This window comes from Podarcis liolepis, assembly GCF_965112155.1.
Source record: "Podarcis liolepis genome assembly, chromosome: 2".
NCBI lineage: Eukaryota > Metazoa > Chordata > Lepidosauria > Squamata > Lacertidae > Podarcis > Podarcis liolepis.
Window position 1 is genome coordinate 44,721,238 of NC_139555.1, and position 14,656 is coordinate 44,735,893.

The 14,656-nt window shown below is 41.9% G+C and overlaps 2 protein-coding genes across 2 annotated transcripts in view; both read right to left on the reverse strand.

The window, feature by feature from the left end:
• The window catches only part of SLU7 (SLU7 homolog, splicing factor), a 317,865-nt gene that overhangs the window by 69,212 nt on the left and 233,997 nt on the right, over positions 1-14,656 (reverse strand). The window lies entirely within an intron of this gene.
• ATP10B (ATPase phospholipid transporting 10B (putative)) overlaps positions 1-14,656 on the reverse strand; it is a 59,090-nt gene that overhangs the window by 10,227 nt on the left and 34,207 nt on the right. Inside the window, exons 8-14 of the mRNA XM_083481760.1 lie at positions 13,647-13,867; positions 11,914-12,093; positions 9,848-10,451; positions 7,579-7,685; positions 6,369-6,495; positions 2,660-2,844; positions 587-902 (exon numbers count right to left, since the gene is read on the reverse strand). Coding sequence (XP_083337886.1) covers positions 587-902; positions 2,660-2,844; positions 6,369-6,495; positions 7,579-7,685; positions 9,848-10,451; positions 11,914-12,093; positions 13,647-13,867 — 1,740 coding nt within the window. The remainder of the gene's footprint in view (positions 1-586; positions 903-2,659; positions 2,845-6,368; positions 6,496-7,578; positions 7,686-9,847; positions 10,452-11,913; positions 12,094-13,646; positions 13,868-14,656) is intronic.

Below are 14,656 nucleotides of genomic sequence, written 5' to 3' on the forward strand. Positions count from 1 at the left end.
GGTGCCCCCCTCACTGCAAAGGCATGTCACTAGCTGCTTTTAAAACTCTGTTTGGCTTCAAATGCACCTTGTCAAATGGCTTGGGGTCTACTGCCTGAGTAAATTAACCATATAAAGCCTCTTGAGCTCATGAGTCGAGTTCCTCAATTCTTTGGAACTTGGCTAAAATGCCTCTATAAAGTTGTTGTGTTACAACAATACCTCAGAGCTGTGATCAGTTAAATATTACGAGTAAGCCACTTTACACTCACACCTGACATCACATTTCAAACAATCTGGTATTGCTGAAGGCTGATTTACACATGCACATCACTTGACAACTTGTGCTTAGACATGCAAACAGCTGCTATTGACAATAAATGTGCATGATGGTAGATGAGGCGATATTTAACAGTTGGTGTTAGATCTGTGATGGTGTTAGATCTGTGATGGATGCAAGTTAGTACATAATGTGCCACTGGTTCCTCTGAGTAAATGGACATATTTGCCCCTCTGGTGTAGGATACGAGATGGCTTTAGCATTCACATTTCAAGCTAAATAGCAGCCAAGTCATGAGATCATGATGCTCAAATGGCAACTACTCACCTATTGCTAACGTCATAACTTTCAGCTGACCCCGTACAAGTTTGACCACCATGCTCTTCTGCAAGGGGGTACACCGGCAGCATAAAACTGAACGGCTGTACTTGGCTAGTTCCAGAAACTTATGCTCAAGTTGTCCCTGGAAAATGGTATTCAGAGTTCTTCCATCAACCACCAGACCAATTGCAGGATCTGCAGTCACAGTGGTGGACATAGAAAATGGCAGCTTGATGCCAAAAACAGTCCAAGATATCCCTTGAATGCTTTGTGCCTTCTTCACTTCTTCCAATGTAATATCCAACAGTGATTCACAGGTTTCCTATGAAAAGAGAGTTGTGTTAAGTTGTATTCTCCATTGCACTATAAGCAGGACTTGTTCCATTATTAGAAAGTTTTGTGCTAACCTTTTTTTTTTTTTTAAAAAAAAGCCCACAGCCTTTCATTTTGTTTGCGTATCCCAAAGACTGGTGAATCTAAACCAAGTGTTGACTTACCAAAGCCTTCCAACGTCACTTTATTAAACATTTGGTAATGATAATTTCAATTTACTTCTAATACCCTTTTTGAACTTAACTAAGTCATGACTTATCAATGCATCCATAATTTGTAGCTAATTTGTATTATACAAATTATTAGCTTATTTATTTAAATATTTATCTACTTCCATAAAACATAAAGCACCATTTAAAAATAATAATGAAAAATACAGATTTCCATTAAGGTGACTCTCTAATCAAAAATATAAATTAAACAGCTGCAAAGGCCCTTGCTTTACAATTTGAGAATTGCCTTGTTCATTTATTGTTCATAGGATATGCTATCCTCAGGGAATACATAGAAGTAATTTTAGTAAGTTGATAGCAAATGCATTCAAACCGATATCATTGCATGTATCTGAATAGACCATTCTACTGTATATAAATGTAGTAGCATAGCTGCTTTACGGTCTGATGATTAAACTGAGTCGCTGGAATTGGTGCTCAAGTATTAGGTGATAAAGATCCCATATCAGTACATTCCTTGTTTAGGGGCCCAATCCCAGTACTAGAAATAGATGGATCACTCTAATTCTGGTCTGGGTTAATTTTGGATGAATTCATTCATTCATGTCTGCTCTGTCCTGCTTCCACATTCATCTGCCTTTCTCTGTGTTTTAAATCTCCCTAAAAGCTAGTAAACACACATTTCAATATGCATTTTATCCCTACATGGTATTTAAATAAACATTTCATCTCACATTTCTAAATGTATTTTATCACAAACTACATTTTAAATACATTTGGTATGCTTTTAAAGTTGAGAAGTGTACTGCACCTACTGGATAAGAGTAAAATCTGAAGGGTAAGCATGTTTTGGTCTGCAAATTAGTCTGGGAACTTTGATCAAGTCAGAAATTGAGTTTTCAGCACCAATGATAGCTCTGCCCTGAACTATACAACATGTGACCAGCCAAGCAACAGGTGCCGGTCACATGGGGGATGCCAAGCCCACAGGTGCTTGATACCCCCATCCCCAGATTTCTGCAGTAAAAGGCAGACAGCACAAACCTGGGTTGTTGTTGGTCCATCAGATTTGGCTGCTGGGCTACATTTGACTTGGTGGGTCCCTAGTTGTGCAGGCTTGCCATACGCATCCCCTGCAGGAATGAATTGATTGGAACAGGGTAAAGGCAACATTTCCAGTTTAAGTGTTGCCAGTGAAATGTTATCTAGCAAGTAGGCTTGCCACACGCTCTTATTTCATAGGACAGTTACTTATTTTGTATACAAATCTAGCAAGGAACAGACAGCAAGCCTTCTAGCTAGCAAAACCTCAATGCTATTTGGAGACAAGGCTTTTTGAAAACTGCCAAATAAGTGTGAAATATTAAAGCCAAATGTTTGTCTTCCATGCCTATAAGATCTTCCTGAATTCTGATAATACAGCATAGTGCAGCTTCAAAAGGATCATTTTCCCCCCAAATAACAGTTTGACCCATGTTTTTCACTTTAATGCTGCATTGAAGATGAAGGAAGCTTGCATGGCAGATCATTAAAGAAGTCGTCACAGAGTCCCTTGCAGGCCATTTGGACTCACCTTACTTTCAGTATTAATGGTAAAGACTGTGTCTCTTTGGTCCAGAAGTTTGCAAGAATATGCAATGTTGACTGCTGTTTCCTGCTTATCTCCAGTCAGCACCCAAGTCTGGATCCCTGCCTCTCTGAAAGCAGCAATGGTATCAGGCACTCCATCTTGCAGCCGATCTTCAATACCAGTTGCTCCTGGCGAAAAGGAAGAATGGGGAACCAAGCTTTGACTGAGCGTGCAGAGTGTACTTTGCATACAAACTACAGTGGTACCTCGGGTTAAGTACTTAATTTGTTCCGGAGATCTGTTCTTAACCTGAAACTGTTCTTAACCTGAAGCACCACTTTAGCTAATGGGGCCTCCTGCTGCTGCCGCGCCACCGGAGCACGATTTCTGTTCTTATTTTGAAACAAAGTTCTTAACCTGAAGCACTATTTCTGGGTTAGTGGAGTCTGTAACCTGAAGCGTATGTAACCTGAAGCATATGTAACCTGAGGTACCACTGTACATGGCACTGTTACAAACCTGTCCATTTATTCACCTATTGCAACAGTTGCTATAAAAGATAAAGGAAAAGTAACTGAAAAGACGTAGGAAAGTAAGTTCATGCAGTTTTTCTGCTGCATTTTCCCTCAAAGGTTCTTCAGGGCTAGAAATCCTCAAAGGGGCAGAGTGGGTGGTGATACCAGGCCCCAAGAGTAATTCAGTACTGGGGATGTGCTATCACCCCCCTGATCAAAATGCTCAGGGAGATCTTGAGATGAAGAACAAAATCAAGAAAGCATCCAAAACAGGAGACATTGTAGAAATGGGAGACTTCAACTACCCTCACACAGAATGTCAACGTATGTGTTCTAGCCATGACAAAGAGGTAAAATTTTGAGAAACCCTAGAAGACTGTAGCCTACAACAGTTGGTATTGGAACTGACCAGAGCGGGGCAACCCTGGTCTCAGTACTGAGTGGTTCCCAGGACCTTCTTCAAAAGGTAGGCATTGTTGAGCCAATTGGGAGCAGTGATCCTTCTCTGTTTCTGGGAACAGGTTTTAGCATGCAGAGTTAGTTAATTTGTTCCTACAATAGCCTTTGCATGCGAGGAAAATAGAGAATCTGCTCTGTGTGCAGAACTAAGTTTAGATTCACTCATTATACTCATAATTTGTGCCAGCACTTAAGCATCAGTGCACAGAACTGCGCAGGTAGTAATCTTTTTGTTTTTTTCACCTGCTCATAATCACCAGATCATAACCTATGTCTTCAAAGATGCCATAGCATCACAAGAAAGATACAAAACTGAACTGAACATTGACCCTTTTAATTCACTAAACAGATCAGCTCCTTGTCACATTAAAGAAAGTAGGGAGGTTATATTACATTTCTTTGCTTGAGATGCTCAAAAACTAAGGTAAGAGACAAAATGAATGCTAAAGGTAATTAATGACTGAGAGAGTAATAGCATCTCTTCTGCCAGAGGTCAGTATTAGATTATTTGCAGTGATAAATGAGAGCTGAGATAGGTCTGACATTTTCATGTGCTTTATTACAACTAACTTAACTCTAAATGAAGCTGCCCTTTCCTGAAGACATCATCTAGCCAGGGAAATCTGAGAGTTCTTCTGGAAATAGAAATCTGAGTGAATATTGCCACAATTTGTATGTTTGCCTGAGGTCAGGAATGGAAATCAATACAATAAATATTGAATATTAAAAAGCAAATTATTGCTTAGAGCATGGATGGCTAAAAGGTGGCAGAGGCAGTAGAGATTTATACAGGCGCAAGGGCCTTGCATTGTCTGGTCTGTACTACTACTTGTTTTTCTGATAATGTAATGCTTCCTAAATTCTTGTTTCTGTAGAACAGAGACAAAGAAGAGTTTGGATTTGATATCCCGCTTTATCACTACCCAAAGGAGTCTCAAAGCGGCTAACATTCTCCTTTCCCTTCCTCCCCCACAACACTCTGTGAGGTGAGTGGGGCTGAGAGACTTCAGAGAAGTGCGACTAGCCCAAGGTCACCCAGCAGCTGCATGTGGAGGAACAGGGAATAGAACCCGGTTCCCCAGATTACGAGTCTACCGCTCTTAACCACTACACCACACTGGCTTCAAGGCATCAAGGCATGGTGTGCAGCACATATGCACTGTAGCATGCACTCAAATGACACTGTTTCATGCTGTGGGCATTTGGGGCACAATGACCCAGAAGACTGGCTACTGCTGACTTAAAGCAAACTAACAAATTTTTGGTAGTTAAACTACGTCATTAACTGTACTTCTAAAGGATGTGGTTATTTATAACTCTAAAGCTCTGCTTAGAATACTCTCTGTTCCAGTGGCACATAGACTACATTTTCTAGTTCATACATTGCATAGAAGTGGAGAAGGAAGAAGCTCCAGCAGCAGGGTCAGTCCAAGACATTTTGCTACCTGAGGCAGATGACAAGTGGACTCCCTTCTCCAACCCTATGCAGAGAAACTGATGGGACTGGTAGTTGGGACGACATCCTCTACTGCACCTGTGGACAACAGGCTGGGGTGTGTGTTGTACTGCAGGCCACATGGCGCACACTGCTCTGTTCTCCAACATATTGCTGCTGCTCCCCATCCCTATCCCCTGCTGCCTGAAGTAGCTACTTTGCTCTGCCTAATGATAGGGCTGGCTCTGACCAGCAACATCACTTAGAACTGTAGGCAGGTAAGTTCTGTGAACCTCACTTTGTACATTACACTTAAAGTAATAAATTACTTCTGCAAAGCACACAAAATGTTCTAATTTTACAATGCATAACTGAGGAAAAAACTTACAGTGTAAGATAAGACTCTGCAACTGTATGTGTTTAAATGTATACAACATGCATACATATACAGTGGAAATGGATCAGATAAGATGATCTTAACTGAGTTTGTAGGAAATGCTATTGCATCCTTTCAAAACTCTAGCTCAAAACAGCAGAACGGTGATTGAAATAGGACAGAAGTTTCACCGAAGATGATTGCGGTTTTGCTTATAGGCAAGATAATGTATTCATGGATCAAGCATATATTTCACATCATGAACTCACTGTTAAGCTTGTAGATACTGTTTCTATCTACATACATAAGTATAGGTGTGCTTTGTATGTTGTTATATCTGGGTTGGGGAACCAGTGGCCTTCCAGATACAGTGGTACCTCTGGTTACATACTTAATTCGTTCCAGAGATCTGTTCTTAACCTGAAACTGTTCTTAACCCGAAGCACCACTTTAGCTAATGGGGCCTCCCGCTGCTGCCGCCGTGCGATTTTTGTTCTCATCCTGAAGCAAAGTTCTTAACCTGAGGTACTATTTCTGGGTTAGCGGAGTCTGTAACCTGAAGCGTATGTAACCTGAAGCGTATGTAACCCGAGGTACCACTGTATTGCTTGGTTATAACTCCCATCATCCCTGACCATTGGCTACACTGGTTGGGCTGATGGGAGTTGGCATCCAGTAACATCGTGAGGGCAACAGGTTTTCCACACCTGCCTTATTTAATTTGCAAAACTATGCAGGAAGATATTAAAGATGAAATTTGTCATAGACTGCAATGTTAACATCATTTCAAAGGCTGAGGCTAGTTTTTAAATTGTGACTCACTTCCAAGTAAATGTGCTTATGATTGGATACAGGCAATTCATCCCTTTAAGTTGCCAAGGATATATCATTACACTTTACTGTGTAATGAATTGTCTTAAAAGTTACCTAGTAATGTGAGTTTCGTCTCCAGATGTTGTGCTGTCTGCATGAGTAGCTCATCTCTGTTGTCAATAGCTGTTTCTGCCTCACGACGAAAGTTGGCCCATATCTGAAAGTCATCTTCACTCAGGACCTAGTACAACACATGCTCACAATTACAGATGGCAAAGACATTAGGTTCCTGCAGTGTGTTGGATTGTTTGAAGTAAATGTTTCAAACACAAATGTTTCTATCTGACATTTAGCTTAGTCAATAGACCGGAGTGTTCTGGATTGGCTGAACCAGGGTGCAGTGCCACAAAGCACCACAACCAACAAGCAACATGATATAGGATTGCAGTTTAAGGTTCAAGCACATTTCCTTGGGAGTAAATCTCATTAAACTCAGCATGTTTACTAAGAAGTGTGCCTCAGTGAGTAAATTGCAATCCTATATCCATCTGGATGTTGGCCCCACTGAACACAATGAGACTTATTTGGCTTGGCAGTGGCGTAGCGTGGGTTGTCAGCACCCGGGGCAAGGCAAGTAATTTGCGCCCCCTACCCCTAACCCCCAGATGTTGCGCCTGGTGTGGCCGCCCCCCTGCACCCCCCACGCTACGCCACTGTGGCTTGGGATGTTGTTCTGGCATCTAGACAGTGTGGGAGAAAAAGGAAGCTGTACAGACTTGTGGGACTATGTTGGGAATGCAAATAATGGTTTCAAGTCTGAACTATAGTTACTGCAAATCATGGTTTAACGCAATGCCTGAAATAATTCTAAGAATGAGATGCAAACTGACTTCTGTGTCATGATGAGCAGCTTCTCCTCCCCCCACCAAACACCCATTTCAAGATAATGTGAAATGTTAATAGGAACATTAAAACCTAAACAACCCTTCCCTTCTTCCAGCTCATTGGCTCCAGACCATAATCCACAAATGATGATCTTTGGAGCAGCCTTGGAATGCTTACACAAGCGGTGATGGGAATTCTTCACTGCTACTCTAATAAAGCAGAAAGAAGCTGCAGGTTTCAGGCCATTTATATCATGATTAATCAGCATAGGAGGAGTACAGAAAGCTACATGAAAGAGAATATTTATTTGATTAGGGATTTCTAAAAAGCAGTCTGGAAAGAGTCATAAGAAGAGCAGCAGCAGAGCATTGGTTCTTTAGAGTATTGCCCCTTTTAGTAAGATTGTTCAGACGAAGGAAAAAAAATTTTTTTTGCTTACCTTCTTAGCGATGCATAGAGTTCTCAGGCCATCTTGTGCATAGAAATCTAAATGTTTCTGTGTTTGATCTCTGACTTTTCTTATTTTCTTTTCCATGGCTAGGTTAGCTGTGAAACACAAGCAGATTGATGCTTATTCCAGTTACAGATTATGCCAAATCACCATCTCACACCTGTAAAAGCATGTTAATATTACAAGGATCTCTTCCAAGCCCATAAATGTGAAGTGTGTTGTCTCTGGTGCATAAATGTCATGTATTGTCAGAGCAGCAGAGCTGCTTTAGAAGCCCCCCTACTGTGCTGAACCAGATATCACTTTCCTCTTAGGACCGAGTTCTTAGAAGACATATCTATCTATCTATCTATCTATCTATCTATCTATCTATCTATCTATCTATCATCTATCTATATCTATCTATATCTATCTATCTATCTATCTATATCTATCTATCTATCTATCTATCTATCTATCTATCTATCTATCTATCATCATCTATCTATCTATCTATCTGTCTGTCTGTCTATCTATCATCTATCTATCTATCTATCATCTATCTATCATCTATCTATATCTATCTATCTATATCTATCTATCTATCATCTATCTATCATCTATCTATCATCTATCTATCATCTATCTATCTATCTATCTATCTATCTATCTATCTATCTATCATCTATCTATCTATCTATCTATCATCTATCTATCTATCATCATCATCTATCTATCTATCATCTATCTATCTATCTATCTATCTATCTATCTATCTATCATCTATCTATCTATCTATCTATCTATTATCTATCATCTATCATCTATCATCTATCTATCTATCTATCTATCTATCATCTATCTATCTATCTATCTATCTATCTATCTATCTATCTATCATCTATCATCTATCTATCTATCTATCTATCTATCATCTATCTATCTATCGCAGCAGAAATGGTCATTGATTGACACTGATTTGCTGGCATCTATAATGCTAAAAAGAAGCTTTTTTCACCTCAGCTCCTGGAACAATATAACAAAAACTCTTTTCCTGTTTTTGTAAATAAAAAAAGCAATGAATGACTGGATAAGCAGGTACACAGAACTTGTGAAACTTTAAAATAAGCAAGTATTACAGCAGGGATATAACACTCCATATGTTGTCAGACTCCAAATCCCATCAGCCCCAGCCAGCATGGCCAATGGTCAGGGACGATGGGAGTTGTAGTCCACGAAAACCTGGTCGACCCAAGCACCCAATTTCTATCTTACAACCCGTATGAATCATAGGGGGAAAGGTAAGGCTAAGAGCTGGAGCAGGCTCCAGGGAGATCCCTCAGGATCCTTCCCACACTACAATTCTATGATTCCATATAATGCAGCATTAAGTCCTATTGAAATCACCCTTTCAGCACTTAATTGTAGAGGGACTTTAGTGCACTTGCTTTTCTCTAGCCTGGGACCACTATAGTTGACATCTCACTGCTACATAGGACTTGTCCAAACTTCTGCTTGTCCCATCACTAGAAAGCATGGGTCTGAGTAGTTTTTCACTTGTCCATGCTTTCTAGGCATGGATCCAAGCAGCTCTGCCCTTGCCCCACTGATTTCCCCAGGAAAACCCGCTGTTTACTAATAAGTCAATCTGGAGAAAACCCAATCTGGAGTGAAAGTCAATCTGAAGAAAACCCAATTGACATTTGTTCCAGTGCAGCAGTAAAGAACTGGTTTCCCCAGGGGGGAGCTGCAAGGCAACGGCAAGTCTGGATGTCACTGCCTATCTGGCCCAATAGTTAGAGCATCACAGTGTGCAAGATAATTGTGGTATTATTGCAGATCTCATAAAGCCTATTCATTTTGGCTTCCCAATTAGGCTGCTCTACATGTTATACAGGGGTCAGCAAACTTTTTCAGCAGGGGGCCAGTCCACTGTCCCTCAGACATTGTGGGGGGCTGGACTGTACTTTGAAAAAATAATAATGAACGAATTCCTATGCCCCACAAATAACCCAGAGATGCATTTTAAATAAAAGGACACATTCTACTCATGTAAAAACAAGCTGATTCTCGGACCGTCTGCGGGCCAGATTTAGAAGGCGATTGGGCCAGATCCGGTCCCCGGGCCTTAGTTTGCCTACTCATGCTCTCTCTGCACTATGGCTTGCATGGTTAACACTTTTACTTACATTGTAGTTTTGTAGACAGGATCTATATTTCATGCAACCTAGGCTACACATTCTCAATAGATAGTTTCTTGGCAAATGCAAAAAATTACCTCTGGAAGGTTCTTCCAATAAGTCCATTATGACAGAGTCAGCCCCTTTGGTGTAGACAATTATCTCGCCAGTATGGGGATGCCTCACCACCACCGACATTCTTTTTCTGTTGGAGTCAAATCCCAAAGTGAACAAGAGGTCAAAGGTCAGGAGGGTGCCCTCTGGCAGCCTCACAGTCACTTGTTCAGCAGTCCTGGACACTAATGTAAACTGGTAAGCCCGGGCTGCATGGACAAGAGCAGCTTCATCTGGGCTTTCAGCCTCATAACAAAACTCTACTTGGGAAGCTCCCTGGTAAGCCGCCCCACAGATCTCCGCTGGAATGGGATCGCTGTCCCCAAAGGTGTCTTTCTCAGTGACTGAATCTCTTCTAAAACTGTAATCATCTGCTAAAGTGGAACAGCTTTGAGAAGAAAAATAATCTTTTGTTTCGGAGTCAGCACAGACTCTGGTGGTTTCTGTAGTCAAACTCTCTCCTAAGTCTGAATTTGACTGAGCTGATGAAAGAGACTGGCTGAGGCTTGCCAGCTTTAGACGCTGGAACAGCTGGTGAATTTTCTCCAGGGATAGTGCTGATGGTTTCATCGGTGACGGAATGGTAACCTTGAAAGAAAAGAGGGAATCAGGATTAATTATAGCTGAAATTATGTACTACAACACAAGGGGGGGGGGCATTTTCTAACCAGTAGAACACTGCTATCACCATACGACAAAGATGTATGCATCAGGTGATGTCTCTAGGTACAATGAGGGGCTCCTTAAGGGAGCATCTAGATTTAAGAGGGGTTTTGTTTGTTTGGTTTATATTCTTAGTATCAGAGAAGGAGATGAAGATTGAAACAATTTACAAAGAGCAAAGGTACAGAGATAATTAAACAGCAACATGTACCTTTGAGAACCCTGCCGTATACAAAAACAAGGCTGTCAACCAAGCTATTTCAAATCAGTGAATTACCTCACTTTTAACTAGTTACTCAGTTAATTAATCAATTTGCATATATTAACAGTGCTTTTTCTGGTGATCCTAAATGAAGGCGACAGCTATTCTTCCATTATGTGTTCACAAAGAATTTAAGAAAAGAAAAGAGGCAAAAGGCTCCCATTTATTGGGCTGGATTCTGAGCTTGGAGTGTGTGATGAGGCTGGAGGAAGCTGACGTTCCCTTCCTGTTATCCTCATGGCAGCCCCCAGTCTCCAAAGGTAACACTGAGGCTTAGGGGACCCTGCTGAAAGTCCTAGGGATGTGTGTTTAAACTAGTGATTTCTGAGTTATGTTTATCCACCCACCCACCCTGTGCCTTTCAGGCATAATTTAAAACATAACATACCCTTCGAATGGGTATCTATGGCTTATTCATAACATTCAGAACCTCCTTTTGCAAGGCATGGAAACAAGTGGGTGGCACTGGGGTCATATGGAGGAGGAGGAGGTTGAGCTCCATACGCCTTGGCTCAAGCAAGAGTGTTTTTTTTCAGAAGCTCATAAAAAAAAAAATCTGTTTTACAAAGGAAGCAACTACCCTGATGAACTGGAATGCATTTAGAAGCTGCAATTAAGGCTTTTATCATTTAATCATGCCAATTAATCAATTGATGTTTGCAGCCATAATCAAGAAATATAGGGGAATACTATTTCACTTTCAAATTAGCATATTCCTTAGGGAAGAAGAAGAAGAAGAGTTTGGATTTGATATCCCGCCTTTCACTCCCTTTAAGGAGTCTCAAAGCGGCTAACATTCTCCTTTCCCTTCCTCCCCCACAACAAACACTCTGTGAGGTGAGTGGGGCTGAGAGACTTTAGAGAAGTCTTTAGAGACTTTAGAGAAGGGACATGAGGATAAATTGTTAGGCAGGAAATACGAAGGGAGACAGAGCGAGGATTCTGCAGAATTATTGCAGACTAAAGGAGAAACCCCCCTACCCTTAAGCAGACTTTTTTTTTTTACCTTTCCCCCAAAAGCAGACTTTTTTTTTACCTCCCCAAGTAAGTTGTCATCATAAAGCTCTCAAGTCTTTTATTAAATTCAACTCATTTCCTAAAAGAGACGTTAAAGTGAGAGATTACCCTTTGTCTTGGATCGGTTGCTGTGGAGACCACAACAGTGTTGCAGAGGGTCAGAGCAAGAAAAAAGTCTGTGATGGAGGAGGTGGTCTTTGCAAACATAAATGGTGTCAAAGGTTCAATCTGGCACGATGCATTTCTCACTTTCATCAGCAGCCTGTTATCTGGGGTCACGTCCTTCTCCTGGAATACACGTTACTCAGTTAAAAAAAAATCTTCACATTGTTAGGATTGTGCGAAAAACAACCTTCTGCTGGGTGTTCTAGAGTTTCAAAGAACATTGCGCGTACAGAATCACAGTGTTATTATCAGCTTCAAAACCAGCGGGTACTAAAGAGTCAGAGAAATGGCAGGGATTGTGAGAAGGAAGTTAAGCCCATGGCCCACCCAAGGCTTTTTGCCACCTGAGGCAAAGGATAAGATGCCCCCTCCCCAATTCCCTACAGAGGATGTCCAGACCAGCTTTCAGTCTCATGGCATCCTCCACCACACCTGAGGGCAGCACAGGCTACCTTAGGGGGTTCAGGGCAGGTTGAATGGTGCATATAAAGTCAAAAATTTGCTTCTCTTTACCATATCCCAGCCTTTGCTGCCTGACGCTGGTGCCTCCCTCTGGTTAGGGTTGCTGGCAGCATCACTGGTGCCTCACTGCCACTCATCTGGCTGTGACAGCTAGAAGGTCCTGTCAGCCTTGGTGTGTCAAAACGTTAGCAGATGTCTGATGACACTGACCCCTGGCCTGGCAGAAGACCTTATAAGTACTAGGGCCAGAAGGGGAACTACAGCAGTGGAGACTGGCATCCCTGTCAACCAAGGTGGACATAAGCAGGACTTGACTTGTGGATTGTGGCCAATTTGGGAAGCTCCTTTGAGCAAGCACAGGAGAGTTCAGTTTGAATGCATGCAAGGGTAATTTCTCTCACTTTTTCAATCCCCAACACAAGGGAGCTTTGAAAATCTCTTATGGCTAAGTGAGAAAGAGGGGGCCACAATTGCCTGTGCAGATCTGCCCACAAGCATCTGGATCAGGACTGTTGCCTCAAAGTTTTTCTTTTAAAAAGTCTGGATTTAATTTTGGTGATTCCTTTGACAGCTGCTAGTGCAAACGCTTTCTATTAAAACCTCAACATCAGATGTGCTCTTTTGCCGCTTATCAGATTTCTTGGCAATAGGCTTAAGAGGCAGGTGTTTGCAGGAGATGTTGTACTGACCTTTAGTCAGGAACTACTGCATCTTCTCAGCAGTGTTAAATTCTTCCATTTGTCATTCTACCTGAGGCTACCACTTTTTATGCCTTGCACATAGCGCTAGGAAACCTGACATTTCGTAAGCAAAACCCATAAACTGTACTGCACGAACCTTTGGGGGGGGTATGAACATGGTGTCTTTTAGCATGAATCAATGTTTTGCTTAGTATTTATAGAAACCATGACGAACATTTGAACGCAGCCCGCTAGTGTGCATTTTTTTAAAAAAAGAACCACACACTACAAAGGAAAACTTGTTACTGCTGTTATGCTTTAAAAATATTTAGTCTGTTGTTGTCGTGTGTGTATTTTAGCTGGAGCTTAGGGCTTATTCACACTTCCTTTTGTCTTGCTGCTTCTCCGCTGGGGAAACTGCTCTTTAGGCGCTCAATTGGAACAAAAGGCAATACCAGTTTTCTCCAGATTGCCATTTGTTCTGATCTATTCCTAAAGACTTTATAATTAAAAGAAGCAAAAGGTCTTACTTACAATGGTACTGCTAAATGCCACTTGAGACTGAGAGATGCCACCCAGAGATCTCTGCCTTGTGTGTCCCTGAAACCGAGCCCGAGCACTCTGCCACCTCCTCAAGGGCTTAGCAGTGCTGTTCTGCCTGAGAATTTCTCCACTATTGTTTGGAGGTAGACTCAAATGTTTCACGCAGTCTTCAGTATCTGAATCCAACTCCTTGTACGTTTCAAGTCTCTTGGCTATAAGAGATAAAATAAATGTGCTGCATTACCACCATCATTATTTGAAGGGACTCTCAGACAATACTTCTGTCCAACTTCATGCAGACCTCCTCAAACCAGACCCCCTGAAGGTTGCAAGGCCATGATTCTGTCCTCACCAATGGAGGACAAAGTGCAGAGTGTCAGCATGTGCATGAGCATAATGTGTAGGAGCAGTGCACAAGCAGAGCTCTTAGCCCAGGTCAATGTAGTGTAGTGGTTGAAGAGTTGGACTTGGATCTGGTAGACGAGGATGCAAATCCCCACTCAGATGTGAACCTTGGACCCATCACCAGCTCCTAGCCTCACCTCCCTCACAGGATTGTTGGAAGGAGAAAAAGGTGAGGGGGAGAAGAATGTATGCCATATTGAGCTGCTTGGAATAAAAGCAGGATATATAATAAATAAAGCAAGGATCTCAATGAAACAAGGAAACACACAACAGCCTAAGCACCTTTGTCTCTGGCATCCTGGGCTTGCTTCACCCACTTATTTCATGCATAAAATTCAGGTTGGGAACAGGGCTATCTAGTACTCGTACCCCTACATAGCCCTGCATATAGCTGGAGAGTGGGCAAAGGGGAAGGTGGGAGTTGAAGAAATGGGTCACAAAGGTTCCAATTGCCGGAGGCTCCTCTGCTGCCAGATGGCTGTACTATGTGACCCAGCCTCCCTACCTGCAGACAGGGGGGGGGGGCGGCACAAATCCCCTTCAAATGGCCTGGTTGTGCAGTCTACATCTCCCACCTCCTCAGTGACTGCTGCGGG